The sequence below is a fragment of the Salvelinus namaycush genome, chromosome 40 (assembly GCF_016432855.1).
Source record: "Salvelinus namaycush isolate Seneca chromosome 40, SaNama_1.0, whole genome shotgun sequence".
Taxonomy (NCBI): Eukaryota; Metazoa; Chordata; class Actinopteri; order Salmoniformes; family Salmonidae; genus Salvelinus; species Salvelinus namaycush.
In genome coordinates, this window is record NC_052346.1 from 17052757 (window position 1) to 17079862 (window position 27106).

The 27106-nt window shown below is 43.4% G+C and overlaps 2 protein-coding genes across 3 annotated transcripts; one reads left to right on the top strand and one right to left on the bottom strand.

The window, feature by feature from the left end:
* Window positions 1-714: 714 nt before the first annotated feature.
* Window positions 715-2493, bottom strand: LOC120033273 (putative potassium channel regulatory protein). The gene is made up of 2 exons (XM_038979547.1): window positions 1494-2493; window positions 715-970 (listed from the first exon to the last, which is right to left on the bottom strand). The coding sequence occupies exons 1-2, from the start codon at window positions 2069-2071 to the stop codon at window positions 715-717; spliced, it is 834 nt and encodes a 277-aa protein (XP_038835475.1). The 5' UTR covers window positions 2072-2493.
* An 8219-nt stretch (window positions 2494-10712) lies between these two features.
* On the top strand, window positions 10713-26433 carry LOC120033611 (importin subunit alpha-4-like). 2 transcript variants are annotated; one of them, XM_038980038.1, is made up of 16 exons: window positions 10713-10932; window positions 13316-13360; window positions 14944-15033; window positions 15171-15200; window positions 15296-15444; window positions 18620-18705; window positions 19008-19100; window positions 19184-19353; window positions 20148-20192; window positions 20292-20423; window positions 22885-23013; window positions 23241-23345; window positions 23465-23536; window positions 23677-23839; window positions 23967-24061; window positions 24366-26433. In XM_038980038.1, the coding sequence occupies exons 1-16, from the start codon at window positions 10864-10866 to the stop codon at window positions 24462-24464; spliced, it is 1572 nt and encodes a 523-aa protein (XP_038835966.1). In that variant the 5' UTR covers window positions 10713-10863; the 3' UTR covers window positions 24465-26433. The 2 variants fall into 2 exon arrangements, with proteins under 2 accessions (XP_038835966.1, XP_038835968.1); XM_038980040.1 differs by having other exon boundaries at window positions 19014-19100.
* Window positions 26434-27106: the final 673 nt, after the last annotated feature.

Genomic DNA, 27106 nt, shown 5'->3' on the forward strand with positions numbered 1-27106 from the left:
ACAATCAATTAAATCAGGTGTGCCGGAGCAAAAGCCTGCATACACCGTGGCCCTCCAGGACCAGAGTTGCCCAACCTGTGCTTACACCCATCCTATCCTCTCAGACCTATGATAAGTGTCTAAGGCAAGGGCTTGAGAGTTCAGACTGGGTACAAGAGAGGATGGCTGTGGTGTTATGTGCATGTCTGTGACAACGTGAGCGAAGCCTGGACATCCGAGGCTTGTGACGGCCATTCTGTGACTGGCTGCCTTGCTGTAGCAGCACGTAAATATTGGAGTTCACCACTGCTGAAGCCTCCAGTATTAACGGTGCTGTTGAAGCAAAGCATTGCCGTTCGACATCAGTCTATGGGCTACCTGGTTGAATTAAACAAAAAAAATATATATATTTTTAAATGTTTTATTTGTGTTCTTGATCAAATATATTCTCAATTCTATTTCAATTTAGAGAATTGTACTCTTGGAAATATACTTTAGGACACAGGAAATTGATGTCAAATAAAATATACTGTATAAATTGAGACTAATGGTGAGGTGAAGCATATTGACATTATGGCCCTCAACATTATTATCCTTTGTCGCCATCTGCTGGTCAATCCAGTCTGACTCGCAGAGAATGGATCCATCTCAATAGTCTGAAGTCCACTGATATTACAGAACTGGACATGGAAAGGGAACCACTTCAGACTTTTGAGATGCACCCTGACACTGAGTTCACTTTTTCTTTCCTTCACCAAGCTGGCTCTGTGTGTCCTCTCTTCTGAGATGTTCTGCCCTGGGGGTTTCACTCAGTACAACGATCTGGGTATTCCTGCTCCTTTCAAACATGTAGCATTCAATCTTCTCCTCTTGGGAAACTGTCCTTGTGTCGATCAGGCGAAACCCATCCTTCAGAAGGGTGTCTACCAGCAGGCCCAGGACGTTGGTGCTGTTGAGAAGCTTTCTGTCATCTGGCTCAATAGTTACAAACCTGTAAGAGTAAAACAATGCAAGTTTGGTCTTTAAAAACTGTGCATAATATAGTGCTTTGAATAAACATACAAGAGTTATTACAGATCCAGTGTTTCCCCTAACATTACACAGTCGAGTGCCTATACACTAGGCAGCTACCTGCTCCCCCTATCCCCCTCCTGCCCCCCGGACTTCTCACTTCCCCTCTGCTGCTCCCCCAATGGACAATCCCTCAGGGACATTCTACCTGCCCCAATGGACATTTACCCTGCCCCCACCCCCCAATGGAAATGTATTAGTGTTACAGTTGTAAATATGTATATATTTTAATTATTATTTGTATTGTTTCATTCACTTCTCTTTTTGACCTGCACTGTTGGAGCTCGGAGCTTAAGAATTTCACTGTACCCTGCAATTACATCTGCAACTCTGTGCATGTGACTAATAAACTCATCATACAGTATGGAGCCCTTGAGGAATTGGCCAATGGGAGACACTGATATGGGTATAATAGCCTACAGGTGAGTGTAACTTCCCCTCACCTGGCAGAGAAGTCGTCCGTGGCTAGTTGGTCAGTCCCACATTGGAACACCATGTCGTGGTGAGAGGGTCTCTGGACCGGTACAGGATGAGGTGTGCTGGAGTTCTGAGGCAGGTGTGGGAAATTTCCATTCAGATTTGGATGTTCCACGAAAATGGATATCCTTGTCGCCAAAGCCTCCAGAGTTTTGTTGTTGGAGCAGAATATTTGGAAGAATCCGTGAGTATCCTGGACAGAGAAGCGCAACTCTAGAACCTCAACTCTGGATCGATGGATGTTCCTCTCAACCCAAAGTGCCAATGGATGCAAACCGTAGAACTGTGCTTCTTGAGCCAAGCCATTGTAGTCAGAGAATTCTGCTGGCAAGGTGATTTGACCTGTCCTCATATAATCCAGGATGTATTTAAAGAAAGTCCAATCTCTATCTACAAAAACTTGTCCACTGATAACTTTAAAATCTGTGTCTTTGCCATCCAGGATCCTAGCTATTCTTGAGTCTTGGTGTCTTCTGAGAGTTGACAGAGTAGTGGTGAATTTTTTACCTCCAATATTGAATGTTATTAAGTCCTGGGCACTCATGTTTAGATGACTGACAGTTTAAATCATTGCAGACAAGAATGGGTCTAAGGAGAGGAGTGGTATTCAGTGAACATATCCTGGCAACACCAACCGTAAACAAAACAAATCTCATGCTAGGTTAGTGCAGTCACATAACTTCAGTTGGAGAGGCTGGTGACAGTACAGAATGTTACCACTAGGGGCTAATATGAGCCACAAATTGAGATTGATCATTGAGCCCCAATGGAGTAAATCGAGTAATAAAACACAGGAGATTGGAGGCACCTTAAGTGAGGTTGGCCCCCCGGATGGTTGGTTTGGCTCCTGACAGTAGACATTGGTCTAAAGTTACATCTACATTCATTCAACATGAGATTAGCATTATCCTTTTGTTTTGTTGCATTGTTTTTTATGTTTTAGCTTTGTGTCTCTTTTATTCAGACTACCCTCCTGTCCGTTTATTTCAGTAAGGGAAGTCCCCCCCCAATTGTACAAAATAACATGGCAACTTATTGGCACCGAGCGGACCATATACACGATGGGATTGTGTGGGATTTCATATTACATCCGGCGCTGTTTCGTCCAAAGTTGATGGCAAATGCCATATTGTAAATGAGCTGTGTAACACCCCAAAAATCCTATAGTGGGCGAGTGTTTTCTATCTAAATTTTTCATAGGCCTTTTGTAACGCAAGTCAAGACCCAAGAGTAAAATTTTGAGATTTTGAAAGTTTTGGCAAAAATTTATAACCCCCTTAAAAAAGTGCTTTCTGGACCTTTTTTCGAAATTCTTTCGAGTTTTATGTCAATTACACATGTGTAAGAACTGTATGAAAATACTTTTGTCAAATTTTATTAACATAATTTTTTGGACATTTTTATTTGGACTTAAGGAATTTGTTTTGTGCATTTGGAATGTGATTTCATAGGAAGTCAAAAGTCAAAAGTCAAAAATGTCAAAATTTTGGAAAAAACGTATCACCCCCTTTAAAAAAGTGCTTTCTGGACCGTTTTTCGAAATTCTTTCAATTTTTATGTCAATTACACATGTGTAAGAACTGTATGAAAATACTTTTGTCAAATTTTATTAACATAATTTTTAGGACATTTTTATTTGGACTTAAGGAATTTGTTTTGTGCATTTGGAATGTGATTTCATAGGAAGTCAAAAGTCATAAGTCAAAAATGTCAAAAATTTGGAAAAAACATATCACCCCCTTTAAAAAAGTGCTTTCTGGACCGTTTTTTGAAATTCTTTCGAGTTTTATGTCAATTACACATGTGTAAGAACTGTATGAAAGTACTTTAGTCACATTTTATTATCATAATTTTTTATAAATGTTTACTTGTACTTAAGGAATATGTTTTGTGCATTTGGAATGTGATTTCATAGGAAGTAAAAAATGTCAAAAATTTGGAAAAAACGTATCACCCCCTTCATAGTCGAAAATAACTTTTTTTTTTTAAAGGCCAAAATGAAGCATTTAAAACTGTATTGAAAATCGTGTGTGGTAACCCAAAACATGAAACAGAATATTTTTTGACTTTTTTTGAAAACCTCCATAAATCACTCAGGCCAGCACCCATTGATTTTTGCCCGTAGTATAGTGCTCCCAGAGCGGGTATGGAAGTCTGGATCCCCCCTAAAAGCATTTAAGGCTCTGTGTGTCTTTAAGCACCATACTTTTTCATTCCATCCTTGCTGTGTGTGTCTGTGTGTGTGTGTGTGAGCTTTTCTTTGACATCTGATTAGAGAAATGACTGATTTACACTTCATGAGGGTTGCCTAATCACACACTTAAAGTTTTGGAAAGATCTGACTTTTTTAACCCTTTGAAACAGCACCTATGACCCCATTTTAAGGCACTTCCGGTTGGCACAGGAAGCTATAAGTAAACACCTATCCTGATCGGGGTATGCTTTTACAGAATCCTGAGTTTTAAGTCTATACGTTAAGAACTGACTGATTTACACAGGGTTGAATGCACTATATATCACAAACTGCTGGTTGGGTAAAACACTTTTAGGGTGATTTTATCACTTCCGGTTGCTCCAGGAAGCTTAGAATCAACACAGGTAGACCTCATAGTGGCTTGATGGATTGTCATTGAAGACAGGTTCATAAGACATTCATAACCCACATAGGGTTTATTTAAAGAATGCACGTTACATTTGCATATGATTCAACAGTGAAAAACATCACATCATATTGCAAACATAACACACTGTTGAATCATATTGCAAACACACACTGTTATATTTGCAATATGATGTGTTGAATCATATTGCAAACATAACACACAGTGTTACATTTGCAATATGATGTGTTGAATCATATTGCAAACATAACACACAGTGTTACATTTGTAATATGATGTGTTGAATCATATTGCAAACATAACACACAGTGTTACATTTGTAATATGATGTGTTGAATCATATTGCAAACATAACACACAGTGTTACATTTGCAATATGATGTGTTGAATCATATTGCAAATGTAACGTGCATTCTTTAAATACTTTAGAAATACAAAATTGAACGTCCTGATGACCTCAGGATGGCCGGGCAGTGTTAGTGGTTCCTCTCCATCGCTCGTTGCGTGGAAATTTCATCATGTCGATTTTGGTGATGGTACCCCCCCGTTGAAACATATTGCAAATGCACAAAAGTCAACTAGCAAGTCAGTGTCCATCAGTCAATTGGATATTGTCAGACACCAAACTGATACCATCTGACACCAAACTCACTTTTTCCAACTCCTTTAGAAGCCAACTATAACATATTTCAGAGCAGGCCCAAAATTCACAGCGCCTTCCATTTAAACCATAATAAAACAAATAATACGTAGTTATGTTCTAGCTGCGGGTCCAGTTCTCACATTATGTTTAGCCCTATGTGAGGCGACCTCGAATCCCAAGTTTCGGCTCGATAGGTCATTCGGTGCCCGAGCAATACCTTAATTGGTGCTGAAAATCCACTTTTTTCATTGCCTTGCTACGGGGTGCTTGAATGAGCAATCAAACAGGCTCGTTGGGGTCTGTCTCTATGGACCGAGCCGGTTTCAATGCACCTAGTCTTGAGACTCTGGGACTTTTCTAAATGTCGTCCGTTTCGTTGAGCTGAAAATGAATTGAAAACATAGCAAATACACGAGGCTGTTTATCGGTCTGAGAACCTTCTAGAGCCACATAACTCACCGTGCACAATCAACCTGAGGTCTAGAACAGGTTTGTAAATTTTCAGAACTCTAGGTCTGACGGTTCTTTAAAAGTTGGAACAAAAGTAACTACCACAGGCACTGTCTGCCTCTTAGCCCCTCAGTGTGTCCCTCCATCATTTCTGTTTGGGTGTGTAAATTTTTCTTTGAAATCTGATGGGACTAATGACTGATTTACAGTTCAGGAGGGTAGCCTAATCACAATTATGAAGTTTTGGAAAGATTTGACATTTTTAACCCTTCAAAACAGCCCATTTGACACCAATTATGGCACTTCCGGTTGGCACAGGAAGCTGAAAGTAAAGACATATACTCACTGGAGTATGCTGTTACAGAATCCTGAGTTTTAAGTCTATATGTTAAAAATTGACTGATTTACATAGGGCTGAATGCACTATTTCTCTCAAATTGCAGGGTGCTTATTGCAAACACTTTTAGGGTGATTTTAACCACTTCCGGTTGCTCCAGGAAGCTTAGAATCGACACAGGTAGACCTCATGGTGGCCTAATGGACTGTCATCAAAGACAGGTTCATAAGACATTCATAACCCACATAGGCTTCAGGTTGAATTTAGGGGAGCAGTCAATGTATTCCTATGGGGCGAAATGTCATTGTAAACTGTTTGATGTAAAAACCTTCTTTTAACTGTGAAGGGTTAATGCCACAAGGTCAAAGTTAGGCTTGCACAGATCGGGAGGACCTTAAGAACATTCCTGAGGTGAAATTGTGTTTCTAACCTTAACGGTTCTCTCTCTGTCTCCCAAAAGCAAATAAAATTGACATTGAGGTCAAAAGGTCATTCGTGTCCGTTCTCTTGTAACGGTCGCTGCTCTCAGACCGAGTGAGCTACGGTCAAGCGGGGCATCTCGTTGAACTCGGCACGGCCTAGGGATAATGGGAATGCCATTGCCGGCTTTGTGTGTCTTTAAGCACCGTACTTTTTCACTCCATCATTGCTTTGTGTGTGTGTTTTTGTGTGAGAGAGAGCTTTCCTTTGACATCTGCTTAGAGAAATGACTGATTTACAGTTCATGAGGCTTGTCTAATCACACAAATGAAGTTTTGAAAAGTTCTGACCTTTTTAACCCTTCGAAACAGCACCATGAAACCATTTTAAGGCACTTCCGGTTGGCACAGGAAGCTATAGGTAAACACATATCTTGACTGGGGTATGCTGTTACAGAATCCTGAGTTTTAAGTCTATACGTTAAGAATTGACTGATCTACATAGGGTTGAATGCAGTGATTTTCAAAATTGCAAGTCATGTATATCTGGACACTTTTTAGGGTGATTTTAACCACTTCCGGTTGCTCCAGGTAGCTTAAAATCAACACAGGTAGACCTCATAGTAGCCTGATGGATTGTTATCAAAGACAGGTTCATAAGACATTCATAACCCACATAGGCTTCAGGTTGAATTTAGAGGAGCAGTCAATGTATTCCTATGGGGCGAAATGTCATTGTAAAATGTTTGATGTAAACGCCTTCTTTTAACTGTGAAGGGTTAATGCCACAAGGTCAAGGTTAGGCTTGCACAGATCGGGAGGACCTTAGGATTGTTCCTGAGGTGAAATTGTGCTTCTAACCTTAACGGTTCTCTCTCTGTCTCCCAAAAGCAAATGAAATTGACATTGAGGTCAAAAGGTCATTCGTGTCCGTTCTCTTGTAACGGTCGCTGCGCTCAGACCGAGCGAGCTACGGTCAAGCGGGGCATCCCGTTGAACTCGGCACGGCCTGGAGAATATGGCAATGTCATTTTAGTGGTGATTTCAGAATGCTATTTTGGTGCATTCATGGAAGGCGCTGTGAATTTTGGGCCTGCTCTGAAATATGTGATAGTTGGCTTCTAAAGGAGTTGGAAAAAGTGAGTTTGGAGTCAGATGGTATCAGTTTGGTGTCTGAAAATATCCAATTGACTGATGGACACTTGCTAGTTGACTTTTGTTGACACTTGCTAGTTGACTTGCTAGTCGACTTTTGTACATTTGCAATATGTTTCAACGGGGAGGTACCATGAGGAAAAAGCGACATGATGAAATTTCACGCAACGAGCGTTGGAGAGGAACCACTATCACTGCCCGGCCATCCTGAGGTCATCAGGACGTTGACTTTTGTATTTCTAAAGTATTTAAAGAATGCACGTTACATTTGCAATATGATTCAACATCACATCATATTGCAAATGTAACGTGCATTTGCAATATGATGTGATGTTGAATCATATTGCAAATGTAACGTACATTCTCTTAAATACTTTAGAAATGCAAAAGTCAACGGTCTGATGACCTCAGGATGGCCGGGCAGTGATAGTGGTTCCTCTCCATCGCTCGTTTCGTGAAATTTCATCATGTCGCTTTTTCCTCATGGTACCTCCCCGTTGAAACATATTGCAAATGTACAAAAGTCAACGAGCAAGTCAGTGTCCATCAGTCAAATAGATATTTTCAGACACCAAACTGATACCATCTGACTCCAAACTCACTTTTTCCAACTCCTTTAGATGCCAACTATAACATATTTCAGAGCAGGCCCAAAATTCACAGCGCCTTCCATTTAAACCATAATAAAACAAATAATACGTAGTTATGTTCTAGCTGCGGGTCCAGTTCACACATTATGTTTAGCCCTATGTGAAGCGACCTCGAATCCCAAGTTTCGGCTCGATAGGTCATTCGGTGCCCGAGCAAAACCCTAATTGGTGCTGAAATTCCACTTTTTTCATTGCCTTGCTACGGGGTCCTTGAATGAGCAATCAAACAGGCTCGTTGGGGTCTGTCTCTATGGGCCGAGCCGGTTTCAACGCACCTAGACTTGAGACTCTGGGACTTTTCTAAATGTCGTCCGTTTCGTTGAGGTCAAAATGAATTGAAAACATGGCAAATACACGATGCTTTTTATCGATCGGAGAACCTTCTAGAGCCATATAATTCACCGTGCACAATCGACCTGAGGTCTAGAACAGGTTTGTAAATTTTCAGAACTCTAGGTCTGACGGTTCTTTAAAAGTTGGAACAAAAGTAACTACTGCAGGCACTGTTTGCCTCTTAGCCCCTCAGTGTGTCCCTCCATCATTTCTGTGTCGGTGTGTATTTTTATTTTTTTTAATCTGATGGGATGAAGGACTGATTTACAGTTCATGAGGGTTGTCTATTCACATATATGAAGTTTTGGAAAGATTTGACATTTTTAACACTTCGAAACAGCCCATTTGACACCAGTTATGGCACTTCCGGTTGTCACAGGAAGCTATAAATAAACACATATCATCACTGGAGTAGGCTGTTACAGAATCCTGAGTTTTAAGTCTGTATGTTAAAAATTGACTGATTTACATAGGGCTGAATGCACTATTTCTCTCAAACTGCAGGTTGGCTATGGCAAACACTTTTAGGGTGATTTAACCACTTCCGGTTGCTCCAGGAAGCTTAGAATCGACACAGGTAGACCTCATGGTGGCTTGATGGACTGACATCAAAGACAGGTTCATAAGACAATCATAACCCACATAGGCTTTAGGTTGAATTTAGAGGTGCAGTCAATGTATTCCAATGGGGAGACATTTCATTGTAAACTATTTGATGTAAACACCTTCTTTTAACTGTGAAGGGTTAATGCCACAAGGTCAGGGTTAGGCTTGCACAGATCGGGAGGACCTTAAGAACACTCCTGAGGTGAAATTGTGTTTCTAACCTTAACGGTTCTCTCTCTGTGTCCCAAAAGCAAATGAAATTGACATTGAGGTCAAAAGGTCATTTGTGTCCGTTCTCTTGTAACGGTCGCTGTGCTCAAACCGAGCGAGCTACGGTCAAGCGGGGCATCTCGTTGAACTCGGCACGGCCTAGAGATAATAGTAATGCCATTGTGGGCTTTGTGTGTCGTTAAGCACCGTACTTTTTTACTCCATCTTTCCTTTTTGTGTGTGTGTGATTGTGTGAGAGAGATTTTCTTTGACATCTGTTGGGAAAAATGACTGATTACAGTTCATGAGGGTTGTCTAATCACACAAGTGAAGTTTTGAAAAGATCTGACCTTTATTACCCTTCAAACCTGACCCTGTGGCACCATTTTAAGGTACTTCCAGTTGACATAGGAAGCTGAAATTGAACACATACCCTCCTTGGTGTAGGCTCTTATATAATATTGAGTTTTAAGTCTTTATGTTAAGAACTGACTTATTTAAAGAGGGTTAAATGAGTGTGTGTTATTTCATAAAATCATATAAAATCACAGGATTCTCGCAGAGCTTCGAGACCCACTTTAAAAATGTACGTCTGAACACACTGCAACTGGATCTGTGATTTTTTTGAAAAAAAAAATCCTCTTTGTGAACATCACCAAACGGTCAATGTACGATTTCTCTTAAATTACGATAGATAAATGGCTGGTTCTTTTTTTCCTGACACCGTATGCTTATGTACTTTGACATGAAGCGGTCAAATTAGCACCCTACTTGCGTTTTAACCCTTTAATCCCAGAAAAATGGCCATAACTCAAAAAGCGCCGAGGTCTCGACGCCATCTCGTTCGGGGCCAACTGCCCATTACTCCTAACCTACGCTCGCCGAGTTTCGTCTTCGAAATATTTTCAGTTTAGGAGAAAAGGCCGCGCTCGTTTGCCACGTGTTCGTGCGCCTGCAATATGATTTATTTTCCCTCTTGTGGGAATTTTCGAGAATGCAGAAAAAAGTCAAAAATTTGTCATTTTTATAAAACGGAAACCGAAAGTCCGAGACGTTTTTTTGAGTGACTTCCTGAAAGAGCTCTCCGCCGCCCACGGCCCGACGCCGTCCGCGATTTTCTGCGACGTCGTAAGACGTCAGGTAAGGGACCGTACATTTGCAATGGGACTTTCTTCACTAACCATACGGCTCCCGTCTCAGACTTCCCTTAAGGTATGTAAATGACAGTGAGTGGCACTTAATCTGCACTAATCTGAAAAAAACAGGATGGGTAATATGTGAGAATATGTTTCTGTAGTTTCCCCAAATTCAATATGATAATGTTTATTTAGTTGTAGGTAATACATTAAAGCAATGCTAAACAACAAACTGTAGTAGTGATTTGATTGTTTTTCTGTTCAAATATTAGTGTAGCTACATTTGTGTGGATTAACAGTAAAGTCAATTCATTTCTTGTTTAATTTGTGAAGCATTGATCTTTAGTGATTCTTCATAATGAAGTCCTCCTTTTGGGCTCAAATCAAACCTCTCTGTCGACAACAGCAAGCAATCAGTGTAAAGTAGCCAGTCATAGCATAGATGATTACCAAGTCGTTTGGTAATAATGTACAGTATCTTCATTGGAGACTAAAAAACAACTGATATATTGCAGCAATTTAAGGGTATCAACTAGTTACATTGCGCAACAATGTTACAAGGAAGTCGGTTACACCAGGGGATGCACACATACTAGCTAGCCATAGGTCCTCCTCCCCCAATTTGACAGGATTCCGTGGCTCCTCCTTGACGAGATTATCCCATCGCGGTGTATCACGTCTGGCCAGCCACCCTCGGCAAAACAGCAGTACGTTTTCTCTTTTCCCACCAGAGCTTCAAGTGTAGGACTAGCTAAACATCCCGAACACAGACAGCCATGGCAGAAAACGCCGACTTGGATAACCACCGAATTAAGAGCTTCAAAAACAAGGGGCGCGATGTCGAGGTGAGAATCTAGCTAGGCTAACGTTAGCTGGCTGGCTAACTAGCCGTTAGCAACTAGTGCTAGCGAACACTCGGTTACCTAGCTCTCAATTCGGTTTGGTTGCTGCAGTATTCATTGTCCGTCCTTGTTAAAGTTGTCTTTTTCTATAATGTGTCGCCGATTATGATATATCATCCACGTACACTAACTAGCTAAAGTTTATCATGCGGAGCGGGCGCGGCTTTCGCAAGGCCTGCTAACTAGCCAGGAAAGTTGCTAACTCTGCTTGCTAGCAGCTAGCTAGTGAGAAACATATTTTTGGAAATTAACTATTCTGGCATCAACTAAATGAAAGTAATAGTTCTAATTGGTAAAAGGCACCAGACAACTAACTATCTTGATGTTGGTCATGGGCATGACATTTCATATTTCGAGTTGTCAAGTCAGTCACTGTAACTTAACTGAGCTAGATACGCTTACCAGCTAACTATAGCTAGTTGTATATGTCAAAATGGGCGGATGATGCACATTAACTGTTACAAAACAACTAGCACAACTCAACTTCCACGGCTGCAACAGTTGAGATACGGCGTTATTAATCAGTTTATAATAATATACCCAGCTAACTAACTCATACGTGAATGAACAGCTTGCAATTCAATATCCCAGTGACCGCAGGGTGGGTGTTTAACAAACAGTGAGTTAGAGCAGTTGCACCATAAACACCATAGCACATCTGGAACTAAAGCTAATGCTGCTACTGCCACCATGCTGATTCAATACACCTCCCGAGTGGCGCAGCGGTCTAAGGCATTGCATCTCAGTGCTAGAGGCGTCACGACATACCCTGCTTCGAATCCAGGCTGTATCACAACCTGCCGTGTTTGGAGTCCCATAGGGCGGTGCACAATTGGTCCAGCGTCGTCCGGGTTTGGCCGGGGTAGGCAGGCTTTGTAAATAAGAATTTGTTATTAACTGATTTAACTGCCTACTTAAATAAAGGTAAAATTAAAACCTCATACTCGATGATTAGGGCCACACATTTAATTCAAAGGGACATGCCATTTCCCTTGTATCTGTATTGACCACACATCCTTAACATAAATATTCCACTTTTGGGACTACATAACATGTTGACTATCCCATATTCTTATGTATTAGAAACAGTAATCTCGGACGGAAGGCATGATGGATTACTGTCCATCTGGTATGTGCTATATTGAGCGGAGAGGAAACAGAAGTGCGGCATGGTTGTTTTGGGGCCAAGTGCCAGTGTGACTTGCACATGTCTGACGACCCACCAGCCCCGCTGATAAGCTTGCAGCAGCTAAGCCTAGAATACGAAATGGATCACTTGTTGTCAGAAATGAAAGGCCTTGTCCAGATACAGCCCCTATCCTTTAGGCACAGTAACCTATCAGATCTATAGAAGTGCCCCAGGCCAGGGCAACACACACTCACCCTGAATTCTACTGCATCAGAGAGGACACACATACACACAGCATCTTCAGTGAGATTTAGGCTGTGTTTAGACTTCAAGGAATGTTAAAAGCTGTAGGTTACAGAAAATGTATCCCTTTCACAAGTTCTGACCTATGCCACCACAGAGGGCCACAGTGACTACCGTGTATGACGTTGTTACAATACAATAATAATCCCAACATATAACAGGATACTCCACAATCAACATTGGCTATGCAGAATAAGTAGTATTCAAATGTATAGAAAGGTTGAAGACCTCTGGTGTGTTGTCCAGGAGCTGAGGCATTCTTCCCTCTCACAGGAAGTCGCCCTCTTGTCCCAGCATGGAATGAGTGTCCCAGAGAAATGCCTGGAATTCCAAAGATTTGATCGATCGTTGTTGAGTTTCAGAGGTCTCTGACTTCCTCCTCCCAGCTGGCCAGCTGAGCCACTCTCAGGCGTTCTCTCATGGCTGATTCACTATCCTCCCTAAACACAGTTCCCACAAAAGGCAGTGTTGACAAAACATTGTGTTCTGTCTTCAATAGATGGAGCATTTGAAACGCATACGGAACCACATCAGTTTTTACTGCGACCTTGAGTTCGGGTGTCAGATCAGGGGCAGGGTTTTGCCAGCATCAGCGGGTCACACCTTTGAGTTGGTGGATAAACGTAAACAGAATCATTTCTTGCATGAGGGAGGTTACACAGCGTTAGTAATATGAACCAGGATGCCCCGACTGGCAATCAAGTTAACATGATCCTCTGCCGCCTGTTGCCAACATGCAGCAGTACACTTGTAATCTAAAGCCCAGTCTGTAAACAAAATGGAGCCAGTTCCAATTGACTAACATTGCATGGGGTTTGTTTTAGTGTATGGGCTGTCTTTTTAATGGTCCAGTAGTTAGGCTCTTCTCTGACTGTTCTCCTCTCTCTCTTACAGACTATGCGAAGACATCGCAATGAAGTGACAGTGGAGCTGAGAAAGGTGAGCCTCAGCATCTCAATTGACTGTTTATAGTTCAGTCGCATCCAATGGACTAACCCATTAGCCTATTTCTGCTCCTCCCCACACTGAAATTGATACATGCAGGCCCTTTTTCCAGCCTGTTAAGTCTCTCTGGGACTTGGATGTTAGGTGGAAGCAGGGTTATAGAATTAATTCATCTTTATTTTGACAGGAAATGTTGCAGTCTCTGTTAATCCAATTGGCCGAGACAGAGCAGCCTGGTCCACCCCCTGCCCCTTATGGGCTGTTCTGTCTGCCGAGTCATTTTGTTTCTAAATAGGTGTGTGTGTGTGAGGAAACTACCCCCCCCCCCCCCCCTCTTATGCTCAGGTTGTTGTTGAAGAGTCAGGATGCCTTGGCTGTATTTAGGTCATCCCTCTCTCGCTCTCCCACCCTGTCAGAGAGGCCGGACTGGTCTTACCCCTCAGCCTTGGGGAGTGTTTCCCTCTCCTGGCCTGCGGAAGCGCAGAGCTCTGGCTAGGGGCCATTTAAGTAGGTTCATCAGACACACAGGCTTGTCTTGGACGTGTGACTCTATAGCAGCTTCTCTGGGTAGAACCATGACCATTCCTCTGGATGTATGACTCTATAGCAGCTTCTCTGGGTAGAACCATGACCATTCCTCTGGATGTATGACTGTATAGCAGCTTCTCTGGGTAGAACCATGACCATTCCTCTGGATGTATGACTCTATAGCAGCTTCTCTGGGTAGAACCATGACTATTAGAGGGGATGGTGCCAAACTGAACTTAGATCAGCATCTGGGGGGGACTTCATTCCACTGGAATATGACTGAGCTAGAGCTGAGATGATACAATGAAAATGATTGACACCGACCATACCGGTCACTTATTGCAGGCATTTATCTGATATCGTTCATTACGATAAGAAGCCTATATTAGAGAAAAGAGAAGTTTGAAATCAAATACATTTGCTACAATGGGTGATTTGAGCAAATGTACAAGCATCATACTAGTAGTTTAAAGGATCATTTTAAACTGTGGTGCACATCAATGTTCCAAACTTATCGTTATTGCATCAATTCAGACAATTTATCGCGGTATGGATTTTTGTCCATATCGCCCAGCTCTACTCTGAGCCCTTGGTTTTTGCACTAAGGCCCCAACGTGTCCTCTGAATGCGGCTTGCAGAAGTGTTTCAGGAAGTCTGAGCTGACCAGCAGAATTGTAGAAACATATACAGTAGGCCTGTGTGATTTGACGACAAGTGTGAGAGAAGTTGTTTTTTCCGGCTAAAAAGCCATGTCCTACCCTTACAGAAGAGCAAACCACTAATGTAGGATGAGTGACACAGCAGTTCTCTCATATAGCAGCATGTGTGCTGCAGAAGGGAACCGTCTGTGCAGAGATGGAAGCACGAGGGAGGAATGCAATCTGCCACTAATGTCACTGGGAGGTTATGGGAGCAGTCTTTACCTGTAGGAGTCAAGCAGGGAATCTGTTCCTTCACTGTGTGGGTGAATGTTTCAAATAGCATTCACTCCTATATTCCTTCTAGGGTTAAACACTTAAAAAAAATATATATATATTATTTTCCCCCAGAACAAACGAGATGAGCACCTTCTGAAGAAGAGGAACGTTCCACAGGAGGAGAGCCTGGAAGACTCAGACATAGACTCTGACTTCAAAGGGGTGAGTCAGTCCTCATTCTCTCTCACACTACGACTTCAAGTTCAGGAATGACAGGAATATGTTTCCTAGCTCTAACCTTGCAACATGTAAACGCGTAGCTACAGCAAATCTCACAACTCTAGTTTTTTGTTTTGCAGCAAAATGTAACACTGGAAGCCATCTTACAGGTAAGCCTGCATTCTGTCAGTGTTGTTGATCCATCCCGTACATACATCTTGAGCTGTTGGAGCTAACCTCGTGTTCTCGCTCTCCTTCCTGTCAGAATGCTGTCAGTGACAATGGACTCATCCAGCTCAGTGCCGTGCAGGCAGCCAGAAAACTCCTGTCCAGTGACAGAAACCCCCCCATCGACGACTTGATTAAGTCCGGCATCCTGCCCATCCTGGTCAAATGCCTGGAGAGGGACGACAAGTAAGTCTGCTTTATGGGGGGAGGAAGAGACTGTATGGGTCATGGGGCACCTTTGCCCTGGAAGAGTAATTAAAAGATGAGGGCGGTAAATTGCCCCCGTGATAATTCTGTGTGATGCACCCATTCAAAAGTCGGAGAAGTGCGAAAGGAGAGAAGGCTGAAAACCGGAGCGTGAATGAGTGGGTAGACTAGCACCGTATGTGTCAGACTGCTCTCTCTCCATTCTCTCTCTACATGCTCTGGGGCTACTGGTGTGCCCTCCCTCTCCTCCGCATGGCTGGGCTGATGTGAACACTGTAGCAGGCTGCAGACACACAGATGGATAGGAGAGAAAGTGTGTGTTCCGCTCTGCTGCACTAGTGCTGCCCCACAGCTGACAGCTCTGTCTCTTCAGTGGTGGGGTGGGGAGTGATTAGGGGGGACTCCCCTGGACAGGGACTGGTGGATGGGGGTGGGATGAGACGGGGGGTCAGGGGCTTAATGTGCAGGGTGGGGTGTCACGCTTGGACAGGCGCAGGGCTGCTGGAGACATGGGGGGATTTATGTGTTGTGTAGAAAGGGGAGGTTGGGTGATGGAGGCAGGAGCGTGAGGCAACGCCCGTTAGATATATATATATATATACACACACACTACTGTTCAGAAGTTTGGGGTCACTTAGAAATGTCTGTGTTTTGAAAGAGAGCACATTTTTTGTCCCTTAAAATAACATCAAATTGATCAGAAATACAGTGTAGACATGGTTAGTGTTGTAAATGACTATTGTAGCTGGAAATGGCAGATGTTTAATGGAATATTTACATGGGCTTACAGAGGCCCATTATCAGCAACCATCACTCCTGTGTTCCAGTGGCACTTCCAGTGAACTTCTTCCATTTTCTAATAATTGCGCCAGTGGCACTTCCAGTGAACTTCTTCCATTTTCTAATAATTGCGCCAACAGTTGTTGCCTTCTCACCAAGCCGCTTGCCTATTGTCCTGTAGCCCATCCCAGCCTTGTGCAGGTCTACAATTTTATCCCTGATGTCCTTACACAGCTCTCTGATCTTGGCCATTGTGGAGAGGTTGGAGTCTGTTTGAGTGTGTGGACAGGTGTCTTTTATACAGGTAACGAGTTCAAATAGGTGCAGTTAATACAGGTAATGAGTGGAGAACAGGAGGGCTTCTTAAAGAAAAACGAACAGGTCTGTGAGAGCCGGAATTCTTACTGGTTGGTAGGTGATCAAATACTTATGTCATGCAATAAAATGCAAATTAATTACTTAAAAATCATACAATGTGATTTTCTGGATTTTTGTTTTAGATTCCGTCTCTCACAGTTGAAGTGTACCTATGATAAAAATTACAGACCTCTACATGCTTTGTAAGTAGGAAAACCTGCAAAATCGGCAGTGTATCGAATACTGGTTATCCCCACTGTATATACGGTATATACACTGCTCAAAAAAAGGGGACACTAAAATAACACATCCTAGATCTGAATGAATGAAATATTCTTATTAAATACTTTTTTCTTTACATAGTTGAATGTGCTGACAACAAAATCACACACAAATTATCAATGGAAATCAAATTTATCAACCCATGGAGGTCTGGATTTGGAGTCACACTCAAAATTAAAGTGGAAAACCACACTACAGGCTGATCCAACTTTGATGTAATGTCCTTAAAACAAGTCAAAATGAGGCTCAGTAGTGTGTGTGGCCTCCACGTGCCTGTACGACCTCCCTACAACGCCTGGGCATGCTCCTGATGAGGTGGCGGATGGTCTCCTGAGGGATCTCCTCCCAGACCTGGACTAAAGCATCCGCCAACTCCTGGACAGTCTGTGGTGCAACGTGGCGTTGGTGGATGGAGTGAGACATGATGTCCCAGATGTGCTCAATTGGATTCAGGTCTGGGGAACGGGCGGGCCAGTCCATAGCATCAATGCCTTCCTCTTGCAGGAACTGCTGACACTCCAGCCACATGAGGTCTAGCATTGTCTTGCATTAGGAGGAACCCAGGGCCAACCGCACCAGCATATGGTCTCACAAGGGGTCTGAGGATCATATCTCGGTACCTAATGGCAGTCAGGCTACCTCTGGCGAGCACATGGAGGGCTGTGCGGCCCCCAAAGAAATGCCACCCCACACCATGACTGACCCACCGCCAAACCGGTCATGCTGGAGGATGTTGCAGGCAGCAGAACGTTCTCCACAGCGTCTCCAGACTCTGTCACGTCTGTCACATGTGCTCAGTGTGAACCTGCTTTCATCTGTGAAGAGCACAGGGCGCCAGTGGCGAATTTGCCAATCTTGGTGTTCTCTGGCAAATGCCAAACGTCCTGCACGGTGTTGGGCTGTAAGCACAACCCCCACCTGTGGACGTCGGGCCCTCATACCACCCTCATGGAGTCTGTTTCTGACCGTTTGAGCAGACACATACACATTTGTGGCCTGCTGGAGGTCATTTTGCAGGGCTCTGGCAGTGCTCCTCCTGCTCCTCCTTGCACAAAGGCGGAGGTAGCGGTCCTGCTGCTGGGTTGTTGCCCTCCTACGGCCTCCTCCACGTCTCCTGATGTACTGGCCTGTCTCCTGGTAGCGCCTCCATGCTCTGGACACTACGCTGACAGACACAGCAAACCTTCTTGCCACAGCTCGCATTGATGTGCCATCCTGGATGAGCTGCACTACCTGAGCCACTTGTGTGGGTTGTAGACTCCGTCTCATGCTACCACTAGAGTGAAAGCACCGCCAGCATTCAAAAGTGACCAAAACATCAGCCAGGAAGCATAGGAACTGAGAAGTGGTCTGTGGTCACCACCTGCAGAACCACTCCTTTATTGGGGGTGTCTTGCTAATTGCCTATAATTTCCACCTGTTGTCTATTCCATTTGCACAACAGCATGTGAAATTTATTGTCAATCAGTGTTGCTTCCTAAGTGGACAGTTTGATTTCACAGAAGTGTGATTGACTGAGTTACATTGTGTTGTTTAAGTGTTCCCTTTATTTTTTTGAGCAGTGTATATATATATTAGACAGGGGTGGGGGTTAGTGGTGATGCAGGTTGATATGGATTGTTGATCAGTAGCCATGTGCTGTTGATGGGCTTATTGGTCGTGTTTTGTTGTCTGGGGACAGCTTCTGTTTGTCTCGTCATATAGCTAGCCTCATTTACTCTCTCCTCTTCCCCAGTCCCTCTCTCCAGTTTGAGGCTGCCTGGGCATTGACCAACATAGCATCAGGGACGTCACAACAGACTCAAGCTGTGGTCAAATCTAGTAAGTAGTTTCTAGTTCTTCTGTGGCCCAGTTTCAAACTGACCCATCAGGCATACATAATGGACCGGTCTATATGAGCCAATCTATCCATCTGGTTCCTGGTATAGAAACACTTGCTCTCAACTGTCTTCCCCATCTCTCTGTTTCTTGTCTGCCAGACCCTCACTCTACCTCTGTCTAACTAATGTCTCTCTCTCTGTCTCTGACTGATGTCTCTCTCTACCTCTGTCTAACTGATGTCTCTGTCTCTCTCTGTTGTCTGCAACGTTGTCTAACATATGGGTCTGCCTTTCTCTCTACATGTCCAGATGCTGTGCCTCTATTCCTGCGGCTGCTACAATCTCCTCACCAGAACGTATGTGAACAGGCCGTGTGGGCGCTAGGCAACATCATCGGTGAGTGAAGACTCACACACATGCATACACACACACACTGGCCGATGCCAGTCAATGAATGACACCTGTGTTCTTCCGTGCAGGCGATGGACCGCAGTGCAGGGATTACGTAATCTCCCTGGGCGTGGTCAAGCCCCTGCTGTCCTTCATTAACCCCTCCATCCCCATCACCTTCCTCCGCAACGTCACCTGGGTCATCGTCAACCTCTGCCGCAACAAGGACCCACCACCCCCCATGGAGACAGTACAGGAGGTAAGACAGACAGAGATGTGTGAGACCCAGCACAGTCATTCAATCTAACTGAATTTCATTAATATCCAATTACGATCTTGTCTCATCGCTGCAACGGGCTCGGGAGAGGCGAAGGTCGAGTGATGCGTCCTCCGAAACATGTCCCGCAAAACCGCGCTTCTTAACACCAGCCCGCTTAACCCGTAAGCCAGCTGCACCAATGTGTTGGAGGAAACACCGTCCAACTGACGACCGAAGTCAGCCTGCCCAGCCCGCCACGAGTTGCTTTAGCGCGATGATCCAAGTAAAGCCCCCCCGGCCAAACCCTCCCCTAACCCAGACAACACTGGGCCAATTGTGCGCCGCCCTATGGGACTCCTGGTCACGGCCGGTTGTGACACAGCCTGGAATCGAACCCGGGTCTGTAGTGACGCCTCAAGCACTGCGATGCAATGTCTTAGACTGCTGCGCCACTCGGGAGGCCAATCTGACTGAATTATGATCTTCACATAGACGTTTGTGTCGTCAATATTAGCTGAACCCTTTGCCCAACAGCTCTGGCTGTGTTCCATGTGTTTGGCTCTGAGGACAATCAGACGATGGGTGGTTTGATTAGGGAAAGTGGTCTGGGACTTTGGGTGCTGCCTAGCATTCTGCTTCCCTGTTCCCAACCATCCTCTAGCCTCGTCCTGGAGGTCTGCAGTGTCTGCCTGCTGAAACAGAAAACACCCTGGGTGTGTTGATCTGCTCAATAGAGTCGCTTCATTGTACGCCTCCACTCATTATGCCTGACTCTCTCTCTCCTCCTCTTCCAGATTCTACCTGCTCTATGTGTATTGATATACCACACTGATATAAATGTAAGTATCCCCCTATTATCACAACATCAAAGCTAGTTGCTTTGCCATTTCCTATGGAAATTCCCTGGTTCTAACACTGTCCTCGCCCTCTGTGGTCAGATCCTAGTGGATACAGTGTGGGCCTTGTCCTATCTCACAGACGGAGGGAACGAACAGATCCAGATGGTCATCGACTCGGGGGTCGTCCCCTTCCTCGTCCCCCTGCTCAGCCACCAAGAGGTCAAAGTTCAGGTATGTCTGCTTCCCTTCCCCTGATTGGAAGTAGGATTAGGGTTGTTACGGTGACCGTATTACCGCCACATCAATGGTCATGAGTCATGTCCGCAGTCAAATGCCACGTGACCATTTAGTCAGGGTAACTAGGCTTCTCCAAGCTCTGATGCTGCTGCTGTTCATTAGTAGCCTACCAAACTTGCTAACTGCCTGGTACTCAGCACTCTATTGTCCCTGTAGTCACTCTGAAATCAATGCAAATGTATTTGAAAATCTAATCAAACACTTCATGAGAGCTCATGTTGCGCAACATTTCTATAGGCTATGCAATTGTGTGAGAAAACAGAGTGATGGCTTCTATTAAAAAGAGGAGGATCCCATCAGCTTTCTATTGGCTAGACCTACTATATTTATTTCTCAACTTTCCTAATATTAAGCACATTGCTTCTCTTTACAACAGGAGTATAGCCTACTTGGCTGGCATGAAAATAAACCACGGGGAAAGCGTCCTCCATTCGCTATACAAGTGCATAGATTGCATAATTTTCCCCCCCCTACACCTGTTCCGAGACAGCATTAAATCAAGAATAGTCTGATGGGTGACAATATTAGCCTATCATTTGTGAGTGATGTATTATCACTTGTGAATGATGCCCAGCGTGTGCAGTAAGACAAACAGCACATGCCTTTCTTTTTGCCCGACTTTTTCCATTCACCTCATGTAGACTATCCCATAGGCCTATATGTTTTATTAAGGTTTGTATCACAACTAAAGTGGCCAAATAACTTCTTAAAATGAAGCACATTAATCCGCTTTACAACCTGTGTAGTGCCTAACTGGCATACATAGGTGGCGCTTGAGTTTCACGTTTGAGGAATTACATTTTCACCATAGAAATGCACCTGTTAATATTAAAGCATTACATGCAGAATCACATTTACGTTCACTTTGAGAAGAGTTTTTCTGCTAATTGATTGCATTTTGGAACATTCATGCTTATAGCCTACTGCCGTGTGCGCGTTGCTGCACCTATGTGATGAAATAGCCTAATAGTTTATCAACATTTTAAGCTAAATGCTCTGATCTGTTGCATCAGTCTCATTGCTTTTAAACGTTTTTTTTTTATGCGAGTGATTGTATTAATTTGGGCTTTATCGCATTCCACAACGGTCCCAGAGTATGTTTAGAATAATTATTTATTTCACAGAAGGACAAGCTGACAACAGAATAGGTACATTTTTGTTCTATGGGGGATAGTTGATTGACATAGGCTAGTGCTTTTGCTGTTCGTTAGGCCTACTCATCTTGTTGGCTGATGAAAAGTTGGCTAAATGTGGACAGTTCTAACATAAGAGCGACGCGCGCAGTTGCGTCACGATGTGTCCGTCTTCACTTGTAGCCTACTTCTTAGCTGAGATGCCTGTGAGAAGGACCTGATCACGTGACAGGCATTGGCTAATTAATAAGACTTGAAATATGAGAGAACCACGTAAGGGAGAGGTGCTTTGGAGCCCGGCAGCCAGGAGAAAGGATTTATAATTATTATATTCAGCCCAAGGGCACAACGGCCACTTTGGCGGCAAAAGGCATAGATTTTTTTTTTAGGGGATTAAGGCCACACAAGGGGATGCCGCTGGGAAATTTGAGGCCTGTTGAGAATATTATCAAGTGCTTGTCAAATTGTGAATGAGAGACTGATGGTGTGCAGCCTGCACCAGAAACAGAGCTCATGTCATTCATGCAACTTTTTTCAAATCATTATTAGTCGCATCATGCAGCCTTAGAATGTATTAAAAATGAAAACATATCTCCCAACGTTGGTGTATCAACTAAAGTTGCATACATAACTAAATGAAACATTAAATGTACCTGTTTTTTTAAACTGCTCAACACAGAATAGCCGCATTTGCAAACTTCTTAAATTGTTTGGAGAAAATATCCTTTATTTAATTTAGCTATGTTCAATTGTGTTCTTCATACTATAAAATAATGCCATGGAATTCTTAGTAAATCTAGTCTGCTAAACTAGTGTAGCCCACAGCCAGATCAGGACCTAACATAAGGACAACTCAGAGTATGCTATTCTGTTCTTCTGAAATAGACTACATTTTCTTTAGAGCTGTCTAAAATAAATAGTGTATTTATTGTGAAGGTGTGGGCTATATTACATGGATTTATTAGATGTTCCAAAGGTCTGCATCAGTGACTTGTAGGCTGTGTGGAAGCCAGGAGATGCTAAACGTGTTTATGTTAAGTAACGGTCAATTACCGTGTGAATGACAATCACCGACTGACAAAATTTCATGACCGCCACAGCCCTAAGTAGGATGAAGTCACCCCTACTCTGATCTAAGGTCAGTTTCCAGTTTTCCCTCTAATGGTTGGGCTTGTAGGAAGGGTATTATACCTGGAACTTACTGTACGGAATGTGTGACTTCCTGTGACGTCATTAACCACCTATGATGTCTTATCCTGTAGACTGCAGCTCTGAGGGCAGTGGGGAACATTGTGACGGGGACAGACGAGCAGACGCAGGTGGTGCTCAATTGTGACGTCCTCTCGCACTTCCCCAACCTGCTCACACACCCCAAGGAGAAGATCAACAAGGTAACAGGCACACTTTTAGATGCTATTGGTGGCATATGTTTGTTTTGCTGTAACTAAGTCCTGTAGCGTTGAAATGGGATGGACCCCAGTGTCGTTTATTTCCAACAGTATCTATACCTCTGTGTAACGGTCTCAGTCGTACTCATGTGGTCCATGGTGTGCGTGTCTGTGGGTTTCTCTCAGCTGAATGGCTTCCTGTGTGTGTGTGTATCCCTCCCGCCCACTAGGAGGCGGTGTGGTTCCTGTCCAACATCACAGCAGGCAACCAGCAGCAGGTGCAGGCCGTCATCGACGCTGGCCTGCTGCCCATGATCATCCACCAGCTGGCTAAGGTGAGTCACTGAGCCCTTATTTAGCCCTACGAAGCATTATGTAGCCCCTATGTCCTTGTGGAGATCTGTAAGGAACACTACCCTAACCACTGACAATATCTCTCTGTGTTTGTCTGCAGGGAGACTTTGGCACACAGAAGGAGGCAGCCTGGGCCATCAGCAACTTGACAATAAGTGGAAGAAAAGATCAGGTATGTTCTACCAGGGCTGTTTCCATCAATACCCAATCCATACAGCGTTGTGCTTTGTATGGTCCTGATTGGCTGGTTAAGTTTACCCATCTGTAGGCTAAGCAAGGCCCTGATAGGCTGATCTGCTATGTTCCACATAGGTGGAGTACCTGGTGCAGCAGAATGTGGTTCCTCCGTTCTGCAGCCTGCTGTCTGTGAAGGACTCCCAGGTGGTTCAGGTGGTCCTAGACGGCCTCAAGAACGTCCTCATCATGGCCGGGGACGAGGCCAGCACCATCGCTGAGATCATAGAGGAGTGTGGAGGTCAGTGTGTGTGTGTCAGTTCACCATGTTGCCATTGTATGACAGTGTAGTGTTGCTACTGTGAAGCACACATTCTAGATTGATTCACTGTGATGGACTTTCATGCTAATTTCTCTCTGCCCATCAGGTCTAGAGAAGATCGAGAACCTTCAGCAGCATGAAAATGAGGACATCTACAAACTAGCCTTCGAGATCATCGACCAGTACTTCTCAGGAGACGATGTGAGTACCTCTGCTCTGACAGAAGCCCTACAGTTTGCACACCGTTAGAACCCAGCGCTGTCCTGACAGTGCTGTGCTGGGTGTAGGATGTGTGCTACAGAAACGCAGGGCCTTTTTCCTCCACTTCCTCTGTCAATGGGGTAAGATGGAGGAATCAGCTATAGGCCTTGCTACATAATTCTATATAAAATCTAATGAAAAATTGACCTATGTTTTCTGTAGTGACAGTGAATCTAGTCTCTACTCTGTGTTTGTTCATCTATGGCACCACCTTGATCCATTTATTTTCCTTCTCTATTTTTAGATTGACGAGGATCCCAGCTTGATCCCCGAAGCCACTCAGGGCGGAACCTTCAACTTTGACCCCGCCACCAACCTGCAAGCAAAAGAGTTCAAGTTTTAAAGGCAAACGTCCACCTAGTAGGTCTAACTCTCTAGCTGCTCTGAACCCTCCAGTCACCTCCTTCCCAACATCAATCACTGACTCACTAACAACAGTTCAAGCACTGAAGGAAGGATCATTGTTATCCATCTCTTTTCAAGCATCTCACAGCGATGCTTATAAATATTCCAGAAAGAGAAAACGCCTCGTCCGTCATTCCTGCAGTTGCCAAAAAGTTGCTATTATCCTCTCTTACTCAGACACGTTCACACACACACACACATACACACTGAAGAGACTGAAGTCATCTGTGTGCATGGACCAATGATCTTGTTCTACCAATCATCATATCAGCAAAGAAGAGGAATGGTCTCATTTTAAAGGCGTGCTCTTCTCTGGAGTCTCGTCTCATGGTCTGGGATCAGAGCACGTTGGACACAGCGACTGAAGACACTCAACCTCCGAGTTAATTGACTCTTTTGAGGAGTACGGACAGCATCTAGGCCGTCCTTTGTTAAACATTCTAATTGATGACCTCATCAAAGGGCTGTTAATTATTCAGTCCTCATTGAACTACAGTTTTTTTGGAACAGAACATTGAGAATGAATGCTCTCAAAACCCTTCTCAGAGGGTAGAGAAGTGAGCAGTTGACATATTCCCAAGTGGACTGAACAGAATTCAACAACCACCCACCACTAATATTATTCCTTTTTCCTTTTAGTTGTGAAATCATCATGAAAAACAATGGATTTAAAGTACAAAAAAAATATATATTTAAAATTATGCAACAGGGAAAGTCTGAAATTAATAACAAGGAAGACTTTGTAGCATTGATCTATGGATGGCTTGCTGATGGAAAGGTTTTTGGGTTGAGAGGAGGGGGAAGGGGAATGGAGTTGAGCTGGAACCAAACGCACCTCTCCTCAGAACCTCTGAACTGGGTTTTGGATCAGTCCCTCTTACCAGGTTCTATCCTCTGAACGAGAAACCCCCCCAACAAATAAGCCTTAACATGGCTTTCAACTGGGCTTTTCCAAAAGACACATCTCCTTTTGCAGGCGAGACATATCGTCGGACATTGAATTTAATGACTCAAGAATTTGAGGAAATATTTTGGAAAGTTATATCGGTAGAGGGACAGAGAAAGGCAATGTAACACTGATTTCATCTGTGTAGATTCCACATCTGCAGTTTCTATTCAGTCTTATGCACACTTCAGAGTCACCCCTCCCTCTGCTTACTGTGTGTGGAAAGCAATGTTTGCTTCAATAAGTCAAAGCTATGGTTGCATTGCAATGGTCCATTGACCATACAGTTGTTCTATATGCTACATCTAATTATACAATTTAAGAGTATTTCCCCAACTGTCTGAAGTTCGGTCTGTACAAAGCAGCTGCATTTTGCCAGTCATCCATCGATCGGTTCACTTTGCGAGGCTGTAATGTTTTTACTGTTAAAAGATTAACAGGGAAGTTTGTTTTTAAACGTGTAACGTGATCGATGACTTGATTGAAAATTCTCTTGTGAACTGGACTTTTGTCTTGATTTCCCTCAAGCATTTATTTGTGAAAGGACCCGGAAAAAACTAAAATTACATTTGGACTAATGTAGTTATGTTTTGGCTGCTAACTACTGAGAAGGAATGGGGATTATTTCAGGGGAGCGGCCCACGCCTTTTTGGACTAGCCATTCACAACTGATGAACAAAGTCTAGCTGGTGTACAGTCATTGATCTAGATTCTAGAGACATAGAATGAGAGCCACTTTAAAGAATGGAATTTTTTGTCTTGTATCAGAAACTGATACAAGCGTATGCTTTTGGGCAAGATTTTTACTTGCTAACGAAACATGTACTAAAGACGAAAAAGCAACAGATAGCATTTTGGCCTCTGTCTTACTTTTTATACATTTTAGAATCCATATCTCTTTAAGGTGGCTCAATGTCTCTTTCAACTCTTGTGCATATTAAAGAAAATGAGTTGAAATCCATTTTGCCTTTTGTTTTTTAATGAAAGTCACCCAGTAAAATAATACTTGAGTAAAAGTCTAAAAGTATTTGGGTTTTAAATGTACGCAAGTATCAAAAGTATAAATAATTTCAAATTCCTTATTAAGCAAACCAGACAGCACCATTTTCTTGTTTTTTTTTTTAAATTTACAGATAGCCAGGGGCACACTCAGACAATTTAGAAATTAAGCATTTGTTTAGTGAGTCGGTCAGATCATAGGCATTAGGGGTGACTAGAGTTGTTCTCTTGATAAGTGTGGGAAATTGACAATTTTCTGTCCTGCTAAGCATTCAAAATGTAACGGGTACTTTTGGATGTCAGGATAAATGTATGGAGTAAAAAGTACATTATTTTCTTTAGAAATGTAGTGAAGTAAAAGTAGTCAATATGAATAGTGAAGGACAGATACCCAAAACTACTTAAGTACTTTACACCACTGTAAAATACGATATACAAACAGTATAAAAAAGTTTGACTAGTCAAATGTACTATGCTTTATTTATACTATTGTCAATCGCTGTCCAATTTGCTGTCCGAGGTTCTGATTCCTGACCCTCTCCTGGCTTAATCTACAATCGGCGTGGCAAGATGGTCGACTGACCGCTAACAATTTCGCAAAGGCGAAAGGCATGCTGCAGGCGAGATCGGATGGG

Excerpts from the sequence above, each read along its gene's own strand:
- LOC120033273 (XM_038979547.1), bottom strand. The coding sequence starts at position 2,071 with ATGAGTGCCCAGGACTTAATAACATTCAATATTGGAGGTAAAAAATTC. Across the intron at positions 971-1,493 it reads ACGGACGACTTCTCTGCCAG|GTTTGTAACTATTGAGCCAG; the intron begins GTGAGGGGAAGT and ends TTACTCTTACAG.
- LOC120033611 (XM_038980038.1), top strand. The coding sequence starts at position 10,864 with ATGGCAGAAAACGCCGACTTGGATAACCACCGAATTAAGAGCTTCAAA. Across the intron at positions 19,354-20,147 it reads CCATGGAGACAGTACAGGAG|ATTCTACCTGCTCTATGTGT; the intron begins GTAAGACAGACA and ends CTCCTCTTCCAG. Across the intron at positions 23,346-23,464 it reads TCATCCACCAGCTGGCTAAG|GGAGACTTTGGCACACAGAA; the intron begins GTGAGTCACTGA and ends GTTTGTCTGCAG.